At 40.4% G+C, this 24,925-nt stretch overlaps 2 protein-coding genes across 5 annotated transcripts in view; one reads left to right on the plus strand and one right to left on the minus strand.

Annotated features, from left to right (window-relative positions):
* On the plus strand, positions 1-21,922 carry rad51d (RAD51 paralog D). 4 transcript variants are annotated; one of them, XM_040150120.1, is made up of 11 exons: positions 1-458; positions 561-622; positions 6,368-6,486; positions 14,759-14,840; positions 15,051-15,185; positions 15,272-15,367; positions 15,515-15,605; positions 16,828-16,898; positions 17,438-17,605; positions 19,391-19,529; positions 20,674-21,922. In XM_040150120.1, exons 1-10 carry the CDS (start codon positions 377-379, stop codon positions 19,484-19,486), a joined length of 1,002 nt encoding a protein of 333 aa, XP_040006054.1. In that variant the 5' UTR covers positions 1-376; the 3' UTR covers positions 19,487-19,529; positions 20,674-21,922. The 4 variants fall into 4 exon arrangements, with proteins under 4 accessions (XP_040006054.1, XP_040006055.1, XP_040006056.1 ...); XM_040150121.1 differs by lacking the exons at positions 19,391-19,529; positions 20,674-21,922 and adding an exon at positions 18,820-19,372; XM_040150122.1 differs by lacking the exons at positions 16,828-16,898; positions 20,674-21,922 and having other exon boundaries at positions 19,391-19,523.
* The window catches only part of lig3 (ligase III, DNA, ATP-dependent), a 15,548-nt gene continuing 11,046 nt past the window's right edge, over positions 20,424-24,925 (minus strand). The window contains exons 15-21 of the mRNA XM_040150117.1: positions 23,926-24,068; positions 23,765-23,839; positions 23,328-23,474; positions 22,499-22,649; positions 21,676-21,755; positions 21,431-21,514; positions 20,424-20,900 (exon numbers count right to left, since the gene is read on the minus strand). Coding sequence (XP_040006051.1) covers positions 20,667-20,900; positions 21,431-21,514; positions 21,676-21,755; positions 22,499-22,649; positions 23,328-23,474; positions 23,765-23,839; positions 23,926-24,068 — 914 coding nt within the window. The 3' untranslated portion in view covers positions 20,424-20,666. The remainder of the gene's footprint in view (positions 20,901-21,430; positions 21,515-21,675; positions 21,756-22,498; positions 22,650-23,327; positions 23,475-23,764; positions 23,840-23,925; positions 24,069-24,925) is intronic.

Here is a 24,925-nt window from a genome sequence, read left to right on the forward strand (position 1 = left end):
TACGGCGAGCAGGAGGACGATGTTTAAGACTTCGCATGTACTTTTTTTTTGGCTCAAGTCAGTGTGCACTGCTGTAGAGTTAGAGATGCAATCGGAGAAGTTGTATGAAGTCGTTGGTTCGTCTTAGTTAAGACGCGGTTGCGGTTCTGTGGTCGTGGACTCTAGAAAAAGCTTTAAGAAAGACATTCATACAAACTGCGACGAGCACGCGGGGCGGAAAAGTTAGCTGCGTAACTTAGCCGCAAAGCTAAAAACAACTGTGGCTAGCTGCCGCCTGTCAACACGGTTCACTTCCTGTTACCAGCGCTAAGTGAAAGTTGCATATTATTTACTGAGGTCAAGCTGCATGTGGACCAGCAGTTAACAATGCGAGACCATGGTGGTCCTGAGAGAAGGACTGTGCCCTGGACTGGACGAGGACTTACTGCGAGACCTGCGTGCTGCTGATATTAAAACAGGTCAGTGTGTCTGTGTCTGTGTCTGTGTCTTTGTTTTTGAGGATGTTTGATGACAATTGACAACCGAATAGCGGTAAGAACCACAGTCTCTTGTTTTCACAGTGGAGGACCTGGTCTCATCGGACATCGAGGAACTTGCTCAGAAATGTTCTGTGTCATACAAGGTATTTATGCCACACGAAGCATGAAACATGGCGCTCATTCGCAAAGGTGGAGGATCCTGACACCCTGGGAATCAGCCTTGGCAGATTTGGCTTGTCCGTGTCCATTCCAGCCACTTTTACCCCACATATTATATTACACCTACGCAGTCCTGTGAGGTGTCCAAAAACACGCCAGAGTATAGTGCAGCTTCATTTAAGCCCCTTAAACCAAACACATTTCCTTACTACAACATATAACAGCTCATCGCTCAAGACAGACGTTATTATTTCTGTGGAATAAAACTGATTCATTGCTTTGATTTTTTTTTTTTTTTTTTGATGTTAGGAAAAAAAAGAAAGAAGTGCAAACAAAAAACACCCACATTTTATACTTGGCATAAAAAGCGTAGCGTGGGAGGTTTATGATTTGACCAATATCACGTTGATCTAAACGCTCACCCACATGCAGCACGAGTTTCTCTTTGTGGAAGTGGTTTAAATTAAGTTGTACGCTTAATGTAAGTAGGCCTCCCACTGGGTCTGTTCTGTATAGCCATGGAAAGCCAGGTCGTCTGATGTAGAAGCCGGGCAAAATTGTTTCACAGCAGTGGTTCAGTTCAGGGTTGAAGATCACATTTTTTCCCATTACTTTTCTTGATATTTTCTTATATTTTTCCCATTTAGCAAGTAGAACCAGACTGTATTGTTTCTGTAGAGTGATGTTGTATGCCAAAGTTTGGCCACCCCTGGGCAAATTATCTATTTGGTTGATTTTGAAGTAGAGTAAAACTTAGCAAATACAGCCCCTGCAGCAACCAGACATGAGCCTTTCAACGCACTTCTACCACACGACTTTAACGGATTGTGCCACTAATTGTGGCAAGTGCAAAGGTTTGGGCACCCATCTACTTGTAAATACTCAGAACTTCGTTAACTTGTTAGGCCTTAATTGATTCATTAGGACTTGTAAGGCAGGTCAAATATTGTTATTAGGAATTGACAGCTGATGACATTTCCAGAGCTGATAAATGTTCTGACTCCACAAACCTTGTGGTAACACTCAAAAACCATGGGCTCCTCTAATCAGTTGACTGAGGATCTGAAAATGAAGCTAATTCATACCTAAAAACCAGGAGAGGCTCTAAAAAGATATCAAAGCACTTCTAGTTTTAAATTTCCACTGTCTGAATTGTCAGGAAGAAGTGGTAGCTGAAGGGAACTGTGGAAGTCGAGACAATATCTGGAAGACCAAGAAAACTTTAATATAAAACTGCAGGTCTGCTGGCCAGAAAGGCAAAGCAAGACCCCATATGACTGCAAAAGAGCTGCAGGGATGGTGGTGCAACTTTCCACTGTTCACTGTTGATGCACAAACACAGAGGACACATCAGAAGGAAACATTACCTGCAACCTCATCACAAAACTCAACGTCTGAAGTACTCAAAAGCAACATCCAGATAAGCCAGGGCCATTTTGGAAACAAGTGTTGCGGACAGATGAAGTTAAACTTGAGCTGTTTGGCCACAGTCACCAAAGGTTTGTTTGGAGAAAAAAAAAAGGGAACAGCATTTGATGAAAAGGACAAGTTACTAACTGTTAAGCATGTCGGTGCAAATATTTTGCTTTGTGGTTGTGAGGCAGCCAGTGGCACAGGAAACATTTCGGAGATAGAGAGCAGATAGGGTTCCACTAAATATCAGCAAATTCTGGATGCAAATAACCTGCAGTCAGTCAAGAAAGTGAAACTGAAAAGAGTCACTACGTACTTAGGGTGGGGCAGGGTGTCCAAACTTTTGCACATCCCACAGTTACTGTTTAATTTGTCTCTATTTTTTAGGTTAATGAAATAAAAAGTAACAGTGCATCAGCATTTTAATTTCTGTTTGCTGCAAGGGTTGTATTTATATCTTTTCACTCCAAAAATCAAGAAAATGCGTCATTTGTCCAGGGTTGGCAAAACCTTTGCACACAACTGTAATAGAGAAAGCACATGGCAAAAATTAAAAGTAGTATTTTATAAACAGTAGTATGCGTAAACCAAGCAATAAAAAAACTAAAAAACACTTTTTGGGTTTGCCGCAGAGTCCCTCATTGTCAGTTTGAACCCACAAAGAGAGGCCAGCTCTTTCAGTTTTAAATCATTTTGCAGTGAGAACCGTGAACAGAGAGGAGAGATTAAGAAAGATATTTTGCCCAACTCAGTTCTGACCTTATGGTCAGATAACAGGAAAAACATTTTTAATATCATAAATAAGAAAAAAAAAAAAGTGTTTTTCACCAAACTTTTCTGAGACGTACGAGTGCAAACAGTCAGGAAGGAGACCCAGAAGGGCCTTTTAGATAAAAGTGTATCAGTGAATAATTGTGTGGGTGGACAGGGCATAGAAGGCAACCCAAGTATTCTTGGTAAAAAGATGAGTGAGAGATTTTCAGTCACAAATACATCCTCTGTGGTCAGTGTCTGCGCATCCAATGCGGACAGGTGTAGGAAACAAATGTTCTAACCCCCAGGGATTAAAAAGCTCATAAATTACAAGAGAAAGTTAAAAAAAATTGTGAAATACATTGTTCTTTTTCCATACTCCTATCACTGCACTTTCTTTTTTAATGTTGACTACATATAACTAAACCTCTCTGTGATTGTAGACCCCCCACTAGCTAACACATTTTGGTGAGTTACGTACGGCTTTGATTGAGGTGATTGGAGTTGAAAGTGTCAGAGATATCACCACAGAATGAATCAAGGCCCTCCCCATGAGACCAATATGTTGTTGTTTTTTTTTAATACTCTTTTTTCCGTCACTGCCTGTAGCAGGATCAGGTTCAGCCCAGTGACCGAGCTAGACTTCCTGACCTGCTTGTTCAGCCTGCAGGCATCCCCTGAGCTGATAAGCAGGATCCCTCTGGTCGGTCAGACTCCTGCTGTTGATTTGAACCATTGTTGTGCACACACAACAAGTAGGAGGTCAATGCTAGGTCATCCGTACCGACAAGTTGACTAAGGCAGACTCTTACTGTTCAATTAAAGCTGGGCAAGCTAAGGTTTTGATGTAAACATACCCATCTTATGAGGCCACATCCTAAATTCAGGTGGAAAAATTCCCACTAATTGAGACCCAACAGATTTGCCTTATTTCACGGAATAAATTTCTGCTGTTGAGTTTGAACTCAGGCAGGAAATCTTCTCTGCCCAGAAGGAGAGACTAATCAGAATGTAAGTCTGCTAAACAGCACTAAGTGCTCTTTCCACAGGAAGCTGGACTCCCCAACATTTGATGTTTTTCCCCCTCTGATCCCTTTTAATTCAAAACTCCACAGCCCTGCCTGGTTAGTGAACTTAAAATAATCGGTGTGTTCTCATGCAATAGACTGATGCCGTGCTGTAAGATCCAGTGGGAAGCACTCGTGTTGTCTTACTGTAGTGTAGTAGGTACATACATCAAATAGACAATCACATACTTATTTACTAAAAATAAAAAAAACAAATATCCTAAATAATCAGAAGTCATGATCCGATTGGTCGTTCATTTATTGGCCTCTGGCAGTCCTGCTCCCTTTGGTCACGCACCTTCAGTGGACTTTGCAGGGACTTTTCATGAAGTTCTCTACTTTCTCTAGAGTTTTGAAATGAAGAGAAATGTCCTTATTTTTTCAAAACATTATTGCTGTCAAAAGTGATCGATTAGCCACCTTTAGTGGCGGAGTGCTGGAGGCGGCAGTGGTTCCTATTAGTCTCGTTGTGATAACGCCAACTATACAGGCCTGTTCGCTCCAACCACACCTCCCTCACCTGAGTTGTTAGATCAGGAGGCAAAGGACAACATTTTTGCCAAAGAAAATATTCAAACACACAACGGGGACCCGCGATATCACTCTGATAGTTAGTACAACCCATGAGCTAATGATCATGTGCAGTTTTATAAGACTGGGGGACTAATAGTGTCGTTTAATAGTGTAGTGGAGGAGAAAAGAGATGGAGTTGTTTGTTTAAACACTAAAATGCTTTTCTGACTTATATTTGAAATATACCATGAGATATGAGAAATATTAACACAGGGACACGGAATTAGACCTTGGAAAATGTGTTTTTTCGCTTCACCGTGTCTTAAAGTTTCATATTTGTGTGGAAAACAAAGTCTGTGTAAAGGCTCTTGTATCAGAATGAATATGAAAGCTAATTGATTGCTCACGGAAAATCTAATCCGGTAACTATTCATATTCTCTGCCGTCACTGTTTTGGGGATCTTAGGCTGCTTAGGGTGGGCTGTGACGTTTTGAATTTCTGTTCCTAATAAATAAGAAAGCAAGAAGTATGTGATTTGATGTGCAACTTTTTTATTCATTTATTTACTGGAGCGTGGTTCTCATGCTGTTTTTAAATAGCGGTGGGGAGATGAAGCCTTGTGGAAGAAATGAGACGTTCCAGCCAATTGTGTGGAAACTAGGTTCATTTCTTGAGTTGTCAGTTGAACACAATGGGCAAAATCTACAGCAAGAAAAAAATGAGCTCAGTCCTGACTAAAAAATATCCCTACTTTCCACTTCAGTGATGGTCTCTCTGTGACCTTCTGGTTTTGTTCTGACGGGAGCTGGGATGTGTTTCAATCCCTTTCTAGATCAGTGTTGACTCGTTGATAATTATTGATCTACATTATATTTTATTATAGTAATTAACTGTATGACGCCCTATTTTCATGTATGTCTGTTCAGATACAGTAGTCTGTTGTGAAAATTTAAATGAAAGGAGGGTTTGTGTGTCTCAACTGAATGGTGTCGATGCATATTTTAATTGGGCAACAAATATGAAAGTTAATGTGCTTGTGTAATTGAGTTAACTTAATTTCCATAAAAACAGAGTGGCGCGTGTACTTGTATGCTAATTCAAATATAAAAACAAGTTATATGCATGGTTTGAAGAAATCAAATATAAGTATTCACATACTGGAGAAGACCTTTGCTTTGCTGCTGGCGCCCTCTTAACAGAATACCAACACAAAATCTGCTACTTAATATTGGATATTACATTTCCTGTATCTCAAAATTTAGTGTTCCTCCCCTTACAGTGTCGAAGCCAGGATTAAAACATTTCCTGTCCTAGTCCTGAGAAGATTACTCAATTAATCAGTCCACAAAAGATTCACCAACAAAAAATTTGATTTGGATTCATCATTCAAGTTATCAAGCAAAAGGATCAAACAGTTGCCCCTTCGAGCTCTCAAACGTTAGGATTTGCTGATTTTTCTCTGTTTTATACCATTGAATAATTGAGAATATTTTGGTTTTGGACTGGTGCCTGGCAAAATGTGATGGTCATGGTCATGGACATTTTTCACTGGGTTTCACTAGACAGAAATTAATCAGATTGATCTGTAATGAAAGTTATTGGTAGTTATGTATTAATATTTTACAAGCGTTACCCAAAATGAAGGCTGAGCAGAAACAGTTCTGTGTTTTCAACGTAAGCTCCAAAACTGCAGCATGGTAAGTTGTCACGTGTAGCTTCAGTACTGAAATGTTAACCCAATCATATGTGAGGGCATAGAAAAAGCAGACAGTCTGGATGGGCATAGTGACATTATTTCAAATATCACATCAAAACAAGAGAAAATTTTAGCTTGTGCCTTTGGATTATAAACATAATGGCCCAGTTTGACCAAAAAAACAACCCGAACTGGCAACGCTGGCCGAGGTGGGTCAGTGCATGTGTTGTGGCTGATCCATGCAGCAGTTGTGTGAGCCTCATGTGCCGTCACTTTTGTATTTCAGGCTCTGTTTGCCATCCGCCGCGTGCTGCTGGCCCAACACACAGCTTTTCCTGTGTCAGGTGCCGATCTGTATGAGGAACTATTGAGCTCAACAGCCATCCTCTCCACTGGAAATCCCAGGTAATGACAATTCTGCACACACAGCAGAGCACACTTGCTTTTGTCGCTCAGGGACTGGGGGATATAATGGTGGGCTCAGTGCTACAAGAGTTTGTGATGCTTGTTTAAGCCTACAGTGGCTTCTTCATCATTGCCAGGGGATATAATTTTGGATAAAAGTCCCCGGATTTGTTTGCTGGCAGTGAAGATATTTTGCGTATTTCTGAAAATCAAAAGACATTGTGGTTGATGAACAAGAAATTATTAATATTAGACGAAATTAATTTGATTTGAATTTGATTAATTTTAATTTTGGTCTTCAGCTTTGCAAACAGTACAGTACAGACTTTCCACAATCATAGGATAGCATGCGAAATCGATGGAATCGTACATTACCGAAGATGTTGTAACCAGAATCCTCTGCATTGATCCATTTTATCAAAGTAAAGTCTTTTGAGTGTTGTTAAAATTGAATTTGCATTGAACTGTGTGGGTAGAAAATGTATCTGGAGTATGGCTGCCGTAGTTAAAAATACAGCAGAGAATGAGAGTGTTTTAGAAATGGCCTGTGTGCTACATTCTTGCACTGAGGAAACACTTTAGCAGCTAAAGCTTGCCTCCTTGCTCCTTGTTCCATTTGGCTCATGAACACAGCCTAAAGTGGCTTCTGGTATATCAGCTGCATTTACTTGGCCTCCAGCTTGACTACTTCCCACTAAAAAAAAACCAAAAAAAACAAACACCATTTACAAATCCTTTAAAGCATTTATGCTGTACATCAGAAAATCCGAATTTAATGACTCGAAAGAAACCAAAAATCCCCACCGATACCAGCATGGCGTTGTATTAAGGCAGTACTTGTAGTTAACTTGCAAAACTGAGACGCAGCATCCCCAAGCAGATAAATGTGTGCCGGCATCACAAAACTGAGTTATGATAGCACAAAGCATAGCAGATAAATATTTCACTTGTAGAAGGGAAATACTGTATTCCTTTAGCCAGGACACAGACGGCTCTGGACAAATCTGTGAAATGGGCCGGCATGGCATAATTTATAGAATGGTACCTTTTCTACAGTTGGACTCACTGTTTCAGCATAATTAAAGATCACAGGTGTCTCTTTTTTTTTTTTTTCTTTTTTTTTTTTTCCTCTCCATGGATCTTTTTTTAAGTGGTTTTCATAAAATAGTTAGTGCTTTGGGTTAGTGATATGAAAGTGAATCAGCCATGTGAGTGAAGCCAGTGTGATTTGTGTGTGTCTTGGTTGCGCTCTACTGGTGAAAAAGTGAAGTGATGAATAATCCTCTTTGCTGTCCACAGTGTCACACTTTGTGCAGTCGGTATGGTGTGTGGTTTATGCACAGACAGCGTAATGAAACATATATTGAGTTACACTGAAGTTACACTGAGAGGTGTTTCTAATATTTTCTAATATTTTGTATATTTAGTGGACACAATACATCTCTCAAATAGTTTCAACAAACCAGAACATTATAACCTTCGTGTAGGTAGGATTTTTTTTTTTTTGCAGGACTGTTGTATTTGACTGGATTCGTTTTAGCTGGTTTTACCTATTAAATAAGCAATTGAGTGTAAATATGTGAAGGACTTTGTAGAGTAGATGCTCTGAGAAACTGTTATCTGTTGATATGCAATAGGATACTTCCTGCTCTCCTTAATAGCTAATGCTGAATGTGAAACTATTTTTCTCGGCTAAGCACCTGCATAAATACAATAGAGAAGAACTTGCTGGTCACTGCATCAGAATTAGTGGACTGGTTATGGAGAACATTATTCATTATAATAGAAGATAACTGTGAGGTTTTTTCTTATTTTGTTTGAAAAAAGAATTAAGCCTGAATGAAATGATGCAAACGTATTTGTATAGTATTAACATTTTCTTCATCATGCTCACTGAAGACAGCTAATGTCACCTTTTCTACCTAAAGCCTGACGCCCTAAAGGCTGTACACACTTTTTAACACTTCCTTTCTTCTTCACGCTGTTTGATATATGCACAGTGAATGTGAGTCTTAAGTCCAGAGGATGTAAAAGGAACTTAATGGACATAATAGTTTTTGACTTTATTTCATCCAGCTAATAAAGACATGTTAAAAATTAATCAAGAAAGCTCAAAGAAAATCATTCTACAATATAAATAAAAAAAACCAGATGCATTTTTGAGGTTTTATACTTGGCAGGGGTAGGGAAACCTTTCCTGGACTGTCAGAAAGTTTTGAGCTCTCAATCTAGCTGAATTTACTTGAACTGTGTTCCGATTATTATGATTATTATAATTTCAAGAAATATCTATTTCTTTGTGTTTGACAGCACAAAAACACTCAAAACACATAGATGCAATTCACATCTCAAATAATCTCCATCACAGCTCAAGAAGCGAAACACAAAAGTAGTATAATAATTAATAGTGAATTCAATTCAATTCAGTTTTATTGATTGGCATAACTAAGGGACGGTTCAGGGCACACCTGAGCCAGCCCTAACTTGGTAAGCTCTATCAAAGAGGAAAGTTTTTAGCCTAATCTTAAATGTTGAGATGGTTTCTGCCTCCTGAACTTAAACTGGGAGCTGGGTCCACAGGGGAGGAGACTGATAGCTGATGGCTCTGCCTCCCATTCTACTCTTGTAAACTCTAGGAACCCCAAGTAAGCCTGCTTTCTGGGAGCTGAGTTTTCTACTGGGATAATAGGCTACTGTGAGCTCTTTAAGGTACAGTGGAGCTTGGTTATTAAAGGCTTTTTATGTAAGGAGATGGATTGTTTTAATTCTATTCTGGGAGCCAATGCAGAGAAGCCAACGCAAGAAAAATATGATCACTTTTTCTAGTTATAGTCAGTACTGGCGCTGCCGCATTTTGGATCAACTGGAAGCTTTTTCACACAGTTATGGGAACATCCTGATAATAAAGAATTACAATAATCCAGGCATAAATATTATTGGGTTTCATCTGCATAACAATTAAAAGTTTACGAGTGCTTCCTAATAATATTGCCCTAAGGGAGCATATATAAGGTGAACAGAATTGGTCCAAGCACAGAACCTTGTGGAACTCGGTGACTAACTTTTGAGTATATGGATGATTCATCGTTAACACGTGCAAATTGCAATCGATCTGATAAACAGGACTTAAACGAGCTGAATGCGGTTTCCTTAATGTCACTTAAATGTTCCAGTCTCTCTAATAGGATATGATGGCCGATGGTGTCAAATGCAGCACTAAGATCTTAGAGGATCATTTGTGACTTTCACTTTCAACTTTCAAGTGCTGTCTCTGTGCTATGATAGACTCTAAATCCTGACTGAAAATTCTCAAATAAACTATTGTTTTGTAGAAAGTCACACAACTGATGGGTGACTGCCTTTTCAAGGATCTCAGAGAGAAAGGGAAGATTGGAAATAAGTCTACAGTTATCTAAAACACCGGGATCAAGAGTGGGCTTTTTAAGAAGAGGTTTAATTACAAATTTTGGAATGTTGACCTTGTAAAAATGCTCCCTGCATGTTAAGAGCCCCAGCTTCAGCCTGCTTTGAACGCCTCGTTTGCGATTTTTACCTTTACTTCCCCCTCGAAGTAATGTCAGGTCGTTAGCGCATGCCTTCAGACAGCTGTCCGATTGATAGCCTTTTTTACTAAGGTAGTTGGGTGTGTTGTTAGTGTGGTCCACTCGCATATTTTGGATCGCCTTCTGACTCGAACATCTACAGATGTATTTCAAAAGTTGACGTTTCAAGTAAAGACTGAGAAAATGAAGTGAACCCAACTACTGTTTTTTTTTTTTTTTTGCGTCTGGAGCCTCTGGAGCTGGCCAATCAGAAAAGAGTGGGCTCTAAGATAAATAAAGAGTAAGTTATGCAAAACTATGCCAGTAGAGCCCATAAAATTAAAAAATAGACCTGGAAATGTATGGCCATGGAAAGTGAAATATCTGTACACAGGAATGTGAAATTGTCTTTAAAAGTGCTCTCCGTCTAATGAAACCCAGACTCAACACCGAAATCTGAGCCTTTTCACTGCTTCCAGTCCAATCATACATTAAGATGAAGACCTTTAGGACCAAGGACTGCACAGTATTTAATCTCACTGATGAGTGCAGCCCATGGGAAATTCTGAATCTGTGGCTTTTCAAGGACAATCACTTGCATCCTTCTGAGACCTTACAAGAGTACAACCTGATGTTTTCATCAACACTTCAACCCTCTCTGCACCCCTGCCAGAGATGGCTGGAATAATGCAAGTATGTTCGTCCCCACCAATTCTCTTCTTCACAGTCATGTTGTGGGTAATGAGAACCGCTATCAGCCTACCACAGGCTTCCTGTGATGCATAACCTTCAAGCTGGAGGACCTTGGCTATGTAGATTTAACTATAAGGCTGTCACATCCATCATCACACATGAAGGCAAAGATGATTTGATTTCACAAACTGCAAAGATCACTGGCTTGAATGTTAGGTAATCAGGACATTCCAGTAATGAAAGATCAGATGTTTGAATCATTATGACAAAAAATGCTCTGTTGATGATAATCAAAATATAATTGCACAAACACCACTCATTCATCTAATGCTTCAAAAGTCACAATATTTCCTTGTCAGTGCTAATAGAAAAACATGCATTTTGATAAAATAAGCCTAACACTCTCAAATGCATCAGTGTTTTATTTTGTAACGTATAAGATAAGAATTTTTTCCACAATAAATTATCACTTAAAGTGGCAATCTCGAAGATTTCAGGCTGAGTTGATTTGGCGACACCTATAGTTGCTGGTGGTAACAACAAATACCTTTTAATACAACAGGTCGCAGAATTCTGGGGGCAGGAAAACGAATTTTAACTGTCTTAATAAAGAAGTCGGGCAATAATTGAACTTTTTCCATCCTTCTGTGAGCAACCCTCATGTGATTTTTATTCTGAACCCGGCATGAGTCTGTAAACGGCAGGACGCAGTGAAAGGAGCTGGTTACTTTGCTGAGAAGTTGGAGGTGTGCAGCCTGTCGCTTGCAGCTCTTCATCTGACGGCTCACCCTGGCTGCTCCTTCTTGCTCCATTACTCCCTGCATATATTTCAAACTGATCCGCTGTCCAAAAAATGCCAAAAATGACTGTTGTATTGTTTTGTAGAAGCATTTTTCATGAACAATAGTGGTAACACATTGCATTTCCTGGGACTACTTCATTATAAAAGTCAACTCGTGTTTCGTCAGTTAAATGCTTTAAATGTGAAGCTGCAGCAGTAGGAAATGTTCGGTTTGAATTAGCAGCAACTTAATAAAGCATTTTTTTCCCCCGGGAATATCGCCACAGACACCCAGTTTGTAATACTGCAAATATATAAATACTGCGATACTTTCATCAGTGGGCCACAGGCTCGATCACCGTCGTGTTACCTCATTCAGTGATAGATATTGACTCAACAGACAACTTATTTAAATGAAAATCTTTGAAATTGCCACTTTAAATAAAGATTATAAGTGAATGATCAGCAGTTGAAAGGTTTTGGTACTAAATGCTACTGACACATTTTGGTTGGCACTCAAAAAGTGTTGTGGTTCGATACCCAGCCCTATGTTTAACATGCACAGACAAACTGACACAAACCAAAACAATAAAAACATATTTCTCGGTTTGGGTTGAGAAGCAGGGGGAACCACTGGTTCCTAAAGTATGTTTTCCAAATGTAAATGTTCCTCAGCATAGCAACAAGTGAGTTTCTATGTAGAAAATATTATGTGTTTTATGTTTTAGCCATCGCTTTAATTACTTAATAGTGATTTCTGAGAAATCGTGTTTGCTTGGCGAATAAGATTTGTAGCAAATTCAGAATGCTTCATTTTGCAGTTGGAAGCATAATAGTTCACCACAGTTGCTAAATTGATCCAATATTGACCCATAATCTGAAAGTTTTTTGCATTATAGTTGTGCGTATTATCAAGTTTGTACGAAGTGTGGTCTGTAGCTCTTACTCACCATTGGTAACCCATGCAACAGAACTGTACGCTCTGTGGTTAGATGGTGTTTTTGTTTTTGTTTTTGTTTTTTAATTTTTTACCAAAATGCTACTTAGGAGGTGTAGTATTTATTCGCATAAGCTTGTACCTTCAACTTCTCATCAAAGAACCAGGTACTGCTATTGCTCATCTTTTGTGATGAGGATTTAACTGAGCGCACTTTATGCACATTCAAGCCTCACAGGTGCCCCAGCTCCCATTCACGCAACCTTGCGTTTTTTTATGTGACAGGACTGACGGGACTTTTACCCTCAGAAACCCCGGGCACCTGAGAGTATTCCTCCCACCTCTCAACTCTGCTGTGGAAGTGTAAAATGTACCGTAACCCAACCAAATGTTTCCCAAAAAATCATCCAGCTGCTGGAAAGGAGAATGACAGGTCAAAAAATCTCAGGATCCTGCGAAGGCATTGCTAAACATTGCGAGGCACCATACATCAGACGTTTCTCTGATCTGTGTAGTGATCCGCAGCTGCAGTGGTTTCAACAGGCAAATTATATAGTTTTTGCTTCTTTTCACAACATTACATTGTGTTGACGAGTTATCTTATTACTGTAGCAAGCAACGATAAGGCAGCATTAATTGAAAATCAAGATCCGAAAACTGGTTGACTGGCCACAGAGCTTATCTTCAACAACAGCAATTGATACACCAGCTTTTCCAAGCATAGTTATCTTGTGTACTATTTCAAACAAAAGTTGTGAGCAGCTTGGAAGACTGGACAGAGTGTAAACAAACCAGACACTCTGCACCTGCTTGGCAGGACTTTTGTTCACAAAATTGAATCAGATTGGTAGGGTAAGGTTAAGGTAGAACAGAAATCCTCAAGTTTCCTGCGGAGTGAACACATAAAAAGAGCAGATAAATTGGGGTGGAAGAGGTCACATGTATAATAACCTAAGATGTACAAAGGTGGAACAGGATTTACTTGTGCAGCAACAAAGAAACCATAACAAGACTGACAAGGTTGTGAATCTTAAGTGCAGACCCTGCTTTACTCACTATATCCCTGTCAATAAAGATAGTTAAAGTATCCATTGAAGGATGTTCCCTGCAGGAGTTTGAGGCCACTGCAGATTTTGCATAAGCTTTCAGCTGGCAGAAGAGTTTCTTGTAATTGGCCACAGCCCATAATGCTGGAAGAAATAGATACGCTAATAAAAAATGGATAGTGAAATGGGAATAAAAGAACAGAGCGACGTTAAATGGGAAATATACAAAAGATTTATATATGAGCATCAAAAATGCATTTAGACCTTGAGAACAATTTTACATTAAGGTGCACTTACAGTACAAGCTTTACATACATTGGGATGAGTTCCCAATGTATGTAACTTCAATCACGTGATAACAGGTGGTCATATGGGGGGGGGGGGGTTCATAGCCTGACCCCCCCCCCTTGTTCAGCTACACTGGCTGAAGCTACAATCTACAAGTTAGAAAAGCCAATGCTGCAGATCAACCGATATGAGCTAATGTTGCCCACCCTGCTACGGGCCAAGCCATATCTCAATAAGGTGACTACAGTTCGGTACAGATTACCAGCTAACTCCAAGTATGGATCACTTCCCTTTTATATAGAAAAAAAAAAAGAGAGAGAGAGAGAGAAAAGGGAGAAATATAATGTACGTTGGATAGAACATTTCTCATTGTTAAACTTCTGGTAAAAGTCAGGGGATCACTGAAGTCATCTGGATTTGTGTTTTTGAATCCACAAAAACCTGTTGACCTGTTGGCGGTGGTAGAGGAAAGGTCAGTGATACACCAGCGTCTGTAGGATTAATCCTCTGGGGATCATGAATGTCTGTATTTGTAGTTGTTGATGTTTCAACCGGACTAACATTCTGGCACAAAAATCCCTAATAGCGTCTGCTGGTACAGTTCACTACAGCACAACCTTCTCATTAAAACTATACACGGGTGTTGCGTTGGCCTCGTGTTGAAATGATAAATACCATACCGAGTATACTGTGTTTGCAAGATCGTGGTCCGATTCAACCCCTCTCCAAAAGGAGATGAATGAAAAGCCAACTTTTTTTTTTTTTTTTTAATAGATTCAATTTGAAAGACGGAGCCAGTGGCTTGATAAGAAGCAATCAGATAGACCAAACATTTTAGAAATAGTCCTTAACCTAATGCAAGCTCTGTTTGTATTATGTTTACCCAACTGTAAGTTTCTGTTGGATCTAAAGATGCACTTGGACTGGATAGTTTATTACGTCGGAGGGCAGTTGTGAGTAATGATTTGTGCCTTGTTTTTTGCAGCTTAGATAAACTGCTTGATTCAGGCTTGTATACTGGAGAGATAACAGAGCTGTCGGGAGGCCCAGGAAGTGGCAAATCTCAGGTGAACATTTCCTACCTTCCCTCTCTAGAACTGATCATTTCAGCCTCATAAACTCACTCTTTTTAGAATTCCCCCTTCTCCTGGAGAATAACAAAATGTACTCTGGCTTAAATAATACTGAATTAATACTTTATCGTAGTTATTGTGTAACCAAAACAAACTATCCACGCTATCTTTAACCATTCCCCTCGCGCTTGTCATGTCTTCTAGGTGTGTTTTCGTGTCGCAGTGCACATTTCTTACCAACTGAAGCAGAGCGTAATATATATTGATACGACAGGAGGACTCACTGCCGGCCGCTTGCTTCAGATGCTGCAAGCCGAAACAAGTAACACAGAAGAGCAGGTGGGTTGACAGAAATTGAGCTTTGAAAGTATATCGCATGATGCACGGTATAAAATAATATGAAGCAAGAAGCTATCACCTTACAGATGGAGGCTCTTCAGAGGATCCACATCTTTCGTTTGTTTGACATCTTCTCCTTACTCGACTGTCTGTATGGTCTTTGCAGTGGCGGGCTTCAGCAGGTTCGTTTGCAGTTGTATATATTTTTTTTTTCTTCTTCTTCGTCTTTTGCTTAAAATACACCAACAATCCTGCTGTACCTAGGGGGGAACCTTTGAGAAAGACGGATCAACTTTTCAGCAATCTAATTTTGTCACATTTTGTATTAGGCATCTGTTGGCGGCGGCTCTGCCAAAGCGGTGATTGTGGACTCGGTGTCGGCTGTTATCTCTCCTCTACTGGGAGGCAAACAATATGAAGGTGATATATCTTTATGCTAGTCCATCATAGTCCATCATACCTGAAGCTGTGTTTACACCTGAGCCTGTAAACTACAAATACCTCTCATGAATCTGTAACACCAAAAAAGAAAAAGAAAAAATCCCAACGGGGTTTCCGACACATGCGAGGCATGATATCTAAGTGATTTCCAGTCATAAGAAAGAGTGACAGTAACATTTGTATAGTAACATACAGAGCTAATTAGTTTAAGTTTTTTTTGTTAAAAGCTTTAGACACTTTAAACTAACTCTCTGGTCTATGTATAGTAATTAAAGTTGAGCGGACAAAAAAAAAAAAAAACAAGCAATAGAAACAAATGTTGGCTAAAAACGTAGTTAAGAAAAAATTATTAGAAAAACACTATAGACTATGTCATCAGAGAATCCCTTTTCAGCTTGTCTGGCCATTGAATCTGCCCATTTCTGACCTTGACCCTGTGTTACTCTGCGTTTCAGCCACATAACGCTTTCTAAGCGAACCTTAGGAGTGACGTTAAGACTCCCGTTACCCGGCAGCGGGCTACATCTTCAAAGGCCATTTTTCCGATCCCACGTTTCCACGGACTGTGCGGCTGAGCTAGTTGATGGCAGGCTGGGGCAGTGACCGGCACAGTCCGTGGAAGCCTCGGGTCTAGAACGTTGGTTTCACCCTGGGCAAAACGTGTTATCGTTCCGAGCGGACAGAGGACATCTGAGATTTGAACGATAACCTGAAGATGCAGCTTGCTGCTGGACAATAGGGAAGAATTTGAGTTTTAAGTAGGGAATCCTATATATCTGGATCACACAGTCTAAAGTAATTTTTGGACTGCAGAGGTCATGAATGGGGCTAGCTATTATATGATTTAAAAAAAAAACTTTTTTTTACCTAAGAAATCGTTTTCATTAATTTTTTTTTAATTAACTGCAAAAAACAGTGTACTATCAAGATAAGTATATAGTGCATACTTTGTAGAGTTTGTATGCAGTTCAGCAAGCAGGTAAAATTTACCGTGTTTACCATCTTAGCTCTGCGCTTTAGCGTGCCAAAATTAGCCAAGTAGCCGACTGACATTTCCATCCCTGGAGCCCACCACAAGCGTGGCTAAAAACAAAGTGAGTCAACCGTACGAATATTAAAAAATGTAATCACAACAAGAATCTTCTGTAGCTTGAGTATTCTGTCCACAAACCAACCTCTCCACGACTTCCTGTGCCTCCAGGGATGTCCTTGATGACACAAGTGGCTGGAGTTCTCAAGACGATGGCGAAGGATTTCAACGTTGCCGCTTTAGTAAGGATGACTCAGCCCTTGACCTGTACCACTGTTGGTGCAAGAATCATTTCCAGTGTCATTCCGAACTCTCCACGGACCCTTTCACACGTCCCCGTGTTATTGCTTCAAGACCTGAAATGAAAACTAAACATATTTTTCCACCTTTGTTTGGGTGAGAAAAACAAAATGGAAGTTGTAAAACAAAAACACCTTTGTTAGTTCAGGTGTATGACTGGAGATTATAATTATGTAAAAAAATGAACTAATCACATTAAAAAGCATGCACCAAAGAAAATGTGCCTTAACCTAAGATCATGAAGTTATTTGAAGAGAGATAAAGATAATTAGATGGGCTGTTTGATGTCCCATTTTATTAAAAGTGGTACAATCTGGCTGTCCTATTTATGTTTTTTTCCTCTCTTCTAAAGCTTTTATCATCTCTTGAAAGCCAAACTAAGTCATAAAACTGAATGTCGAAATGATGTGATAATCCTGAGAGAAAAGAAAAAAACAAAAAACAACACTGAAACTAAACATGATGGTATCTGCGCCTGCAGGTAACAAACCATGTAACGAGAAGTGGCAGCGGGGAGGTGCAGCCCGGCCTTGGTGTGTCCTGGAGTCACATCCCCAGAACCAGAGTCCTGCTGGAGCGAGTAGAGAAGGCCGTGGCTGTCAGCCGCTCCAGTTTGCGCTCTGCAACACTGATCAAGTCTTCCAGACAGGTAGGACGAGCGGCGGTGGCTTGCACATCATCTGCTGTGGCTCAGTACTGATTCTGGTAAAGGGGTCTCGTTGAGAGGAAAATGTCAAAACGTCCCGTTAAAACGGAGGTTTCGACGTTGTGTTTGCTCTTTTAAAACAGGCCGGGTGTGACAGAGAAGCCCTTTATTTCATTTTAACGGCAGCTTCCAGCATGATTTTCTTAAGAAAACTATACCAACCTCATCATTCTAACTCACAAAGACAGGCTGTGGCAAAAAATAATGTCTCATTCTCCTGATTTAGATGCAGTTTACGCAGCCGTTTACCGAAAGACAGTTCTAGTGCCATGCAAGCGTCCGTGTCCATTTACGAGATGTGACAGAACCCTGAGTGAGCACTCCAGTTGAGTCGGACCTAACTTCCATAAAGCTGTAGCATACTGTACATTTTCAAACAGTCGCCTCTGGCTGCTGTTTGGAGCCTGGTGCAGACTTGAAACCTAATTACTGCTCATTAAAAGTCTCCGTTAGACTTTTCTTCAGGGCCTCACTACCGTCACCAACAATTTTTCTATAGACAAATTCCTTCTACAATATTGACTCAAAAGCCTTTCCTAGTCAATTATTTGTGCATTCCTTGTATTGAAGAAAAGTGTAAACCCACTACTGTCTTACCATACCACTGCTTTTACTACAAATCACACATACTTACACCACAGCTTTGTGTGTTAAACATTGTAATGTGTTTTTTTCCATTATTCTAGGCAATTATTGGTTTCCAATTTAATTTCATATGGTATAAAAATACAGTATTAATCTCTTGAAACCTGCTTAAATTGTGTAATCCAGCACAGTGAACAACAAGTCTGCGTTCATTTTTTGTCATATTCCGTATTATTAATCCAGTCTTGATGTTCCCCGTGATGGATTACAGAAGTCCGAAAGTCGTCAAACTGATTTCTACACCACACAAATCAATAGCCGCATGGACGTATAAAAACCAATACACGCAGGAGAGAAAAAAAAAAAGAGCTGGTAAATGTGTGTTTGAGAAACATCAGCAAAAAGGAGCTCAAACTTCCCAACACACATTTATTTCCGTGACTAAAGTAATGATATATAGGCCTAAGGTGTGTTGCAGGTTTTAACTCTACACTTTTATTATCATATAGCTTATGTGATTCATGGGTTTGTTGTTCGTTTTTTTCTTTCTTTTTCCCCAATTACTCTCACAGTACCCTTGGAGCTGCACTGAGGAGGCAAAAATAACCGAGGCAGCACAAGGCAACATCCGATGATCTCTTCATATCACGCAAAATAGGCCTTTTTTTTTTCTTTTTTGGTAAACAAATCAATCAAATTACAAGTACGTTGGGAAAGATAACAATACAAGCGATATAAATGTTAGTCAAAGCACAAGAATGTCTGACTGCAAAGCCTACAGCGTCCGAAAGGAAAGGCAAACCTGCAGTGGAGCGGACAGAACTAGCTTCTACCTACAGAATATAGAGTACACTGATGGGCTCATAGTGGGTATTAATACCAGGAGGAAATCGTTGTTATTGAAAACTGTCTTACTTTTTCTCGCATAAATAACTGTCAGCAAATGCATCAATTATACATTCTCTGTTTTGGAGTTATAAAAGAGTTGCATCAGACTGAAACAAGTGCTTTGACAAAGCACATTCAGACTGAACACAGTCAAAATGAACGTTTAATATTGCAGCAAAGTTATTTATTTTATTTATTTTTTTGTTTCTTTGAAACTAAGTCTAAATCAACCCTGTCGTCTGCTCTGCTTCTTAGCCTTGTCACATCAAAGAAGAGCTTGACTTGCAGTGGTGGAGTCGCTCTGGAGAAGGACCCTCCGGGAAGAGAAAACTGGATGAGACGGATTCCTGAGGAGAGCTGACTGTAATCCTCTACCGAAAAGGTCTGACCAAAGGTAAAGGAATGTTTCTGGACCACATCTGCAAGAAAAATGTGCCCTTTTGATGCACAAAAATCGACTGTTTGATCACTGGAATCAAGTTTAGCAGTTATTTAAATCGGAAAGATTGTTCCTACAAAATAGACCCGTTTCGATTTGGACGCCTGCCAGTCACCCGCTGCAGCATGAGATTTCTTTTTACCTGGTGAGAGGGAGGAAGCAGGTTCTTTCTCCTGTGTATCTTTCAGGCCTTTCAGTGAATTTTGCTCCTTTAGAGCTTTAATACATTCAAACATTTAATTAAGCCACATCATAGCCTAAGGTATCCTGGGGATAAGAAGGCAAATGTGAATTATCCTTGAAAGCCGTTCAGATGCAGGAGGCTGCAGTAAAAAAAAAACCTTTCAGCATCTCATCGGATTGTACAAAGAGTCTCATGATTTAGAATGAGAGTGAAGGAAAAGCCTTTTAAAAAAAACTGATCTTGGTACGACCGGCTTTAACTGTAAGTGGCTACACTGCAAATCGAAGGATATAAATAGCATTAAGATGATGTTACTGAGACATTTTTATTCTCTTTTATTTGCATTTTGTTTATTCCTAATGGCAGACAATGTTGGTTGTTCTCAGCTCGTGAGCTCTGGTTTAATACTTCACAAAAACGTTTCACCCTGGCAGTAAAAATAATACATGTTGCTGATAAAAACCCATTATCTTGATTCAACTGCATATTCATATTCAAGTCTGCACTTTGATTTATGCTACATGATCCTAGTAAAATGCATTTCATGACTTACTGTGCTCACTTGTAGCTGCTTTAACCACATTTCTGTGAGAACTACATCTATCAGCAAGCATTCACAATTTTTCTAATTACCTGAAATTGGCAAAAAAAAAAACAAACTCCTAAGATAAGTGTGTACAAAACACAAAGGGGCTTGAAAAGAATAAATAAAAATGAATGTCTGAGATGAGTGTGTAACTGAACCCATGGACACAGTGTCTGGTGTCACAGTAATCTCCTAAAACCAGTAAAATATGATCCCCGTTCATGTGGTGTAGCATGGATTAGAGTTTAGTGACACTGATGTGCAGGACAGGTAAAAGCAGTGTATAAAACATGCAGTTTTGGTTTTTTTGTTTTGTTTTTTATTAACAGGGAGGTACAACGCGCCTCTTGCGGATACATTCCCAGATCCAGCTGGGTGTGACTCTCTGGGCCTGGCTGTTCACCTCAGGTTCAGCCAGAGTATGTGTGGCTGAGGCGGTGTCGTAGTCCGGAACGAGGTCTCCGTCATACGCCACAAAGTAGCGCTTCAGCTTGTCAAAGTCCTGCACTGAGATGGGCAGGAAAAGCCTCACCCCGCTGAAGATGTCCATCAGTGTCTACAGGGGAAACCACAAATGGTCAGCAGCAACTCATTTTTATATTAAATGAACATTTTTCTGATCAATAACTTAGTCTGTAAAGTGTTTAGAATAAAAATACTCATCTTGTGTTGTAAAATGCCAACCATGAAAAACGTGAAGTATTCACATTGTAATGATACGAAACTGTGAAAATCAAGTCATTCCTCACGAATTCATGAAGATGCAACTAGCAAGTGAGTTATTAATCATTCAACTGATTGTCAACACTGTGGTGCGTGTTTTTTTTGTTTTGTTTTGTTCCCCCCCCCCAGAGCTAGTAAAATGTCACTGAACTCAAGAACACTTCATACAGTGAAAGTCAGAGGTTGTTTTGAATAGCTGTGAGGATAAAGAGCCATTAAACCCCACAAACAGCAGAATCTGAATATTTTTACATCAAATTATTGACTTTTCTCCTCAGTTGCATTTTCGAAAAAGCACTGTGACAGTTTCAGCGCAACTTGTTTGCGTACGGTTAAATGAAGCGAGACCTGTTGCTGACCAACCTTGTCATTTCTTGGCTCCAGCAGCTGAGAGGTTGCCTTTGTTTTGGTCTGGCCATTGCTGTGTACACTTTCGCTCTTCTTGACCTGGTGGGAAACCGACAACAGTCAGTTCATCCCTATCGCGTGAGGTTTAGCCTGTGCAGCGCCAGTCCAGTGTCTCCCCACTGTCTGACAGCATTACTGTAATACTGCAAGTTCACTTCTGTCATGTCAACACACTGTCTTTTCTGCACAGCCTACAATACCTTCTTGGCAATGGGTGCTTCTGCGCCAGGAGCGCGAGGCTGGGACTTCGCCGCCTTTGGTTTGGGTGGAGTGCTGTTGCCTGTAAATTCAATGCACGTTATTATTGCACTTAGTCACATCACATCGGGGTCTGTCATTTTACCGGTTCAGTGCTCATTCAACCAACACGTCCCTCTCACTGCATTGCAGGTCAAATTAAACTTGCCAAATGAACCCTATTCCACTGAATAAATACCATACATTTTACATTTGTGTGACTGTGTGTCCTCTCTGAAATCTGATCTTTGCCTGAAGCTGTCCTTTAAAAAGGCATGTAAATGATGGGGACATGTTGACATTGCTGCGGGTTTAGCCAGTGGAGGCGAAAATGCGTCCCAAGGCTGTAAATATAGAGTGACAGGAAAATAATAGAATTGGAGTATCTGGTCTTGCACTGCTAAAAGACTCCAGTGGTCAAATATCCGTGAATAATGAGGTGAAAATTATATGTTAACTGATGAATTGTTTGGAGTCGATTTTCAAGCAAAAAAGCCAAACTTTTGCTGGTTCCAGCTTCTCAAATATCAGGATTTGAACAAACTGAGCAATTTGAAGACGTCGTCTTAGACCCTGGGAAACTGTGATGGACATTCCTTAGAAAATAAAAGACAGCTTCAGTGATAGTCAGACAAGAATTGTCAGTTGCAGCGCCAGTCTGAACAAAGTTTAACAGTAAGCATCCTGCCTTGTAGCTTTTAAAAAATAGACTGTAAGCATGATTTTATACTATGGAAATAGCCTGACGACAGTAAAACTGTGGGTTCACGCAGCTCTGGTCCTTACTGGTCTTCTTGGGAGGAGCACCTCTGTGGGACGAGGACGATGGGGAGTTTCCTTCGCTGTCCCCTCCTGATGAGCCTTTGTCGTCGTTGGATGTAGACGGTCCCACTGTGACTTTGAAGTCACAGTTCTCCTTTGATATGCGGTACAGCTCCTGGGCGGAGGGATGAAATGACAACTTGGGCCTCGGCCAAGAGACGTAACGGTTCGAGTCACGAGCGGGCGAGGCCCTGTGTGCTGGATTCACATAATTTAGCGCAGGCATGTTTTACTGCCTCAGCCGGTATTTCAGCTCATTTGTCAGTGTTTGCCGGGTGACACCGACTGCAAATGTGGTCCTCCTCCTCGGCATTTAAATCATACTTAACTTAGGTAGTCCCATGGGTGCTTTGTTTAACGGTGGCCTTAATTATTTACTACACCCATCACGTGTATCTCTTGGCCTCCCCTTTCTCACCCATTTTTCTATCATATATTACAACGGCGATGGAAAGTAATTAGTGGCAGTCCCAGGACATACACTGCAGGTATTCAGTATCAGATGAGCAACTGATTCCTACAGCATTTTTTTTGCTATTGTGATCTCATTAAAACCTGATCATTATGTGACAGTGATGAATTATTTCCCATGGTACCATCAGTTAACTGCATTTACAATCATCCCCTTCAAGTCCTGTCCCTGAATGAGTATTATCTAATGAAAGAAGGATGTAAAAAGTTATATTTTATCCACACTTCTATTAAATTTTACACACCTCGTTCTCCCTGCACTAACACCAGTGCACAACCGGACTACGGCAAGTAAACTTGACTTAAATTAGCGATATCCTACTTTAAGCTGGTGCAAGTTGGTGGCACTCTTCCAGTCCTTGTCGTCGCGGATGCACGTCATGCGTGGAAAGCGGATGGAGATGCCGTCGGCGGTGTGCATCTCTGATTTGGAGAACTCCGCGCCTGTGATCTCCCAGACAGGTGCTTGCTGCGGCAGGGGAAAAAGAAATGACAGGTCAAATGAATGACTGCTGGGGAAAAAAAAAAAAAAAAAGACTTATTCTCACTTCTGCTCAAATGATTATTACTATTTAAAGGGAGACGTTTCTGGATTACATTATGAGATACTGTTTTCTGTAAATAAGAAGTTGGAAACACTTCCCAGCCCTGCAGCGTGCGTGGTCATTATTTAAGGTCCACAGTACCCAGATAAACAACTGGGCTGTGCATCAACAGGCCCACTGGGAAATTCAACTGTGCTAAATAGTGAAATCTCACCTCAGGATCGCGGATAATGAAATCTGGATAATAGTTCTTGATTATTTTCAACCAGCCTGGGATTTTGCTTGGGTCCTACACACACACACAAAAGATTCATTTTCAATTTTATTACATCAGCTCAATATTCTAGACAGGCCTCTAAGTGGATCCTCTCTGACCTTGCTGATTTTGATCACATCCAGCTCCTTCTGGAGCCTGGCCAGGGTGGCGTCATCGTAGCCTCCAGAGCACTTGGTGACTGTGCACCATTTCTTGGAGTCTGGGTCATAACAGCCCATTAAAAAACTGGACATGATGCCCCCTGGTGGGTAGAAGAACACACCTGGCATTAGGAGGGAGGTTTAGATAAAGTGCTGCCTGAGGAGGCTTGAGACCCACAGTCCCCCCCGACGGGCAGTGAATCTATGCACCAACACTGATTCATTCCACTTAACTTCCCAGAACGAGCATATTCAAATCCGCTTCCAAGGTCTTTTCTCCGGCTGCTGTTTTCTCCACTTTTGTCCTACACTCTGTTATGACAAGTGCTTTCATATGATTTATTGTTGCTGCTCTATTAGACTGTCATCACACTGCGTGAGCCGTCTTTACCGGTCATGCTTTGGAAAAGCGCACCTTTGTTTTAGCATTTGTTAAGCTTCCATTGTGTTATATGGTCACTACTCAGCCTCCTCATATCTCTCCTGTCTGTCTGCATGCTTTACCCCCATGACAACCTATCATCACGCATGCGGTGTGTTTATTTGAGCTCACAGTCTAATAGAGTTAACAGTGTCGTGTTATCGTCTAAGTCGTGTGCAAACGTTTGCGCACCCCCGAGCAAATTACACACGTTGTGTGTATATACTGTACATATATACATGACTTTAGGTCACGCAGATCATATTTAAACCCGCTGATCTACTTGGCTGCAGAAGCTTTGAGTCTTCTCATACCAAATACTAATGTGTCTCAGTAATAAAGGGCCCGTCCATATAATTACCAAAACACATATTAAATATCAATTTTGCTAAAACTTTAACACTGTTTGCAAAATGGTCCCACTGATAGTTAAAGGAATTTTCATAGCCTTATTAAAAATTAATAGCAATAGTAAAACTGCCTTGGTTAGCTAATTCGAGCGTACCCGGAGTCACACTCCTCAACTTACAGGAAGTG

The sequence above is a fragment of the Xiphias gladius genome, chromosome 17 (genome assembly GCF_016859285.1).
Source record: "Xiphias gladius isolate SHS-SW01 ecotype Sanya breed wild chromosome 17, ASM1685928v1, whole genome shotgun sequence".
Lineage (NCBI taxonomy): Eukaryota > Metazoa > Chordata > Actinopteri > Istiophoriformes > Xiphiidae > Xiphias > Xiphias gladius.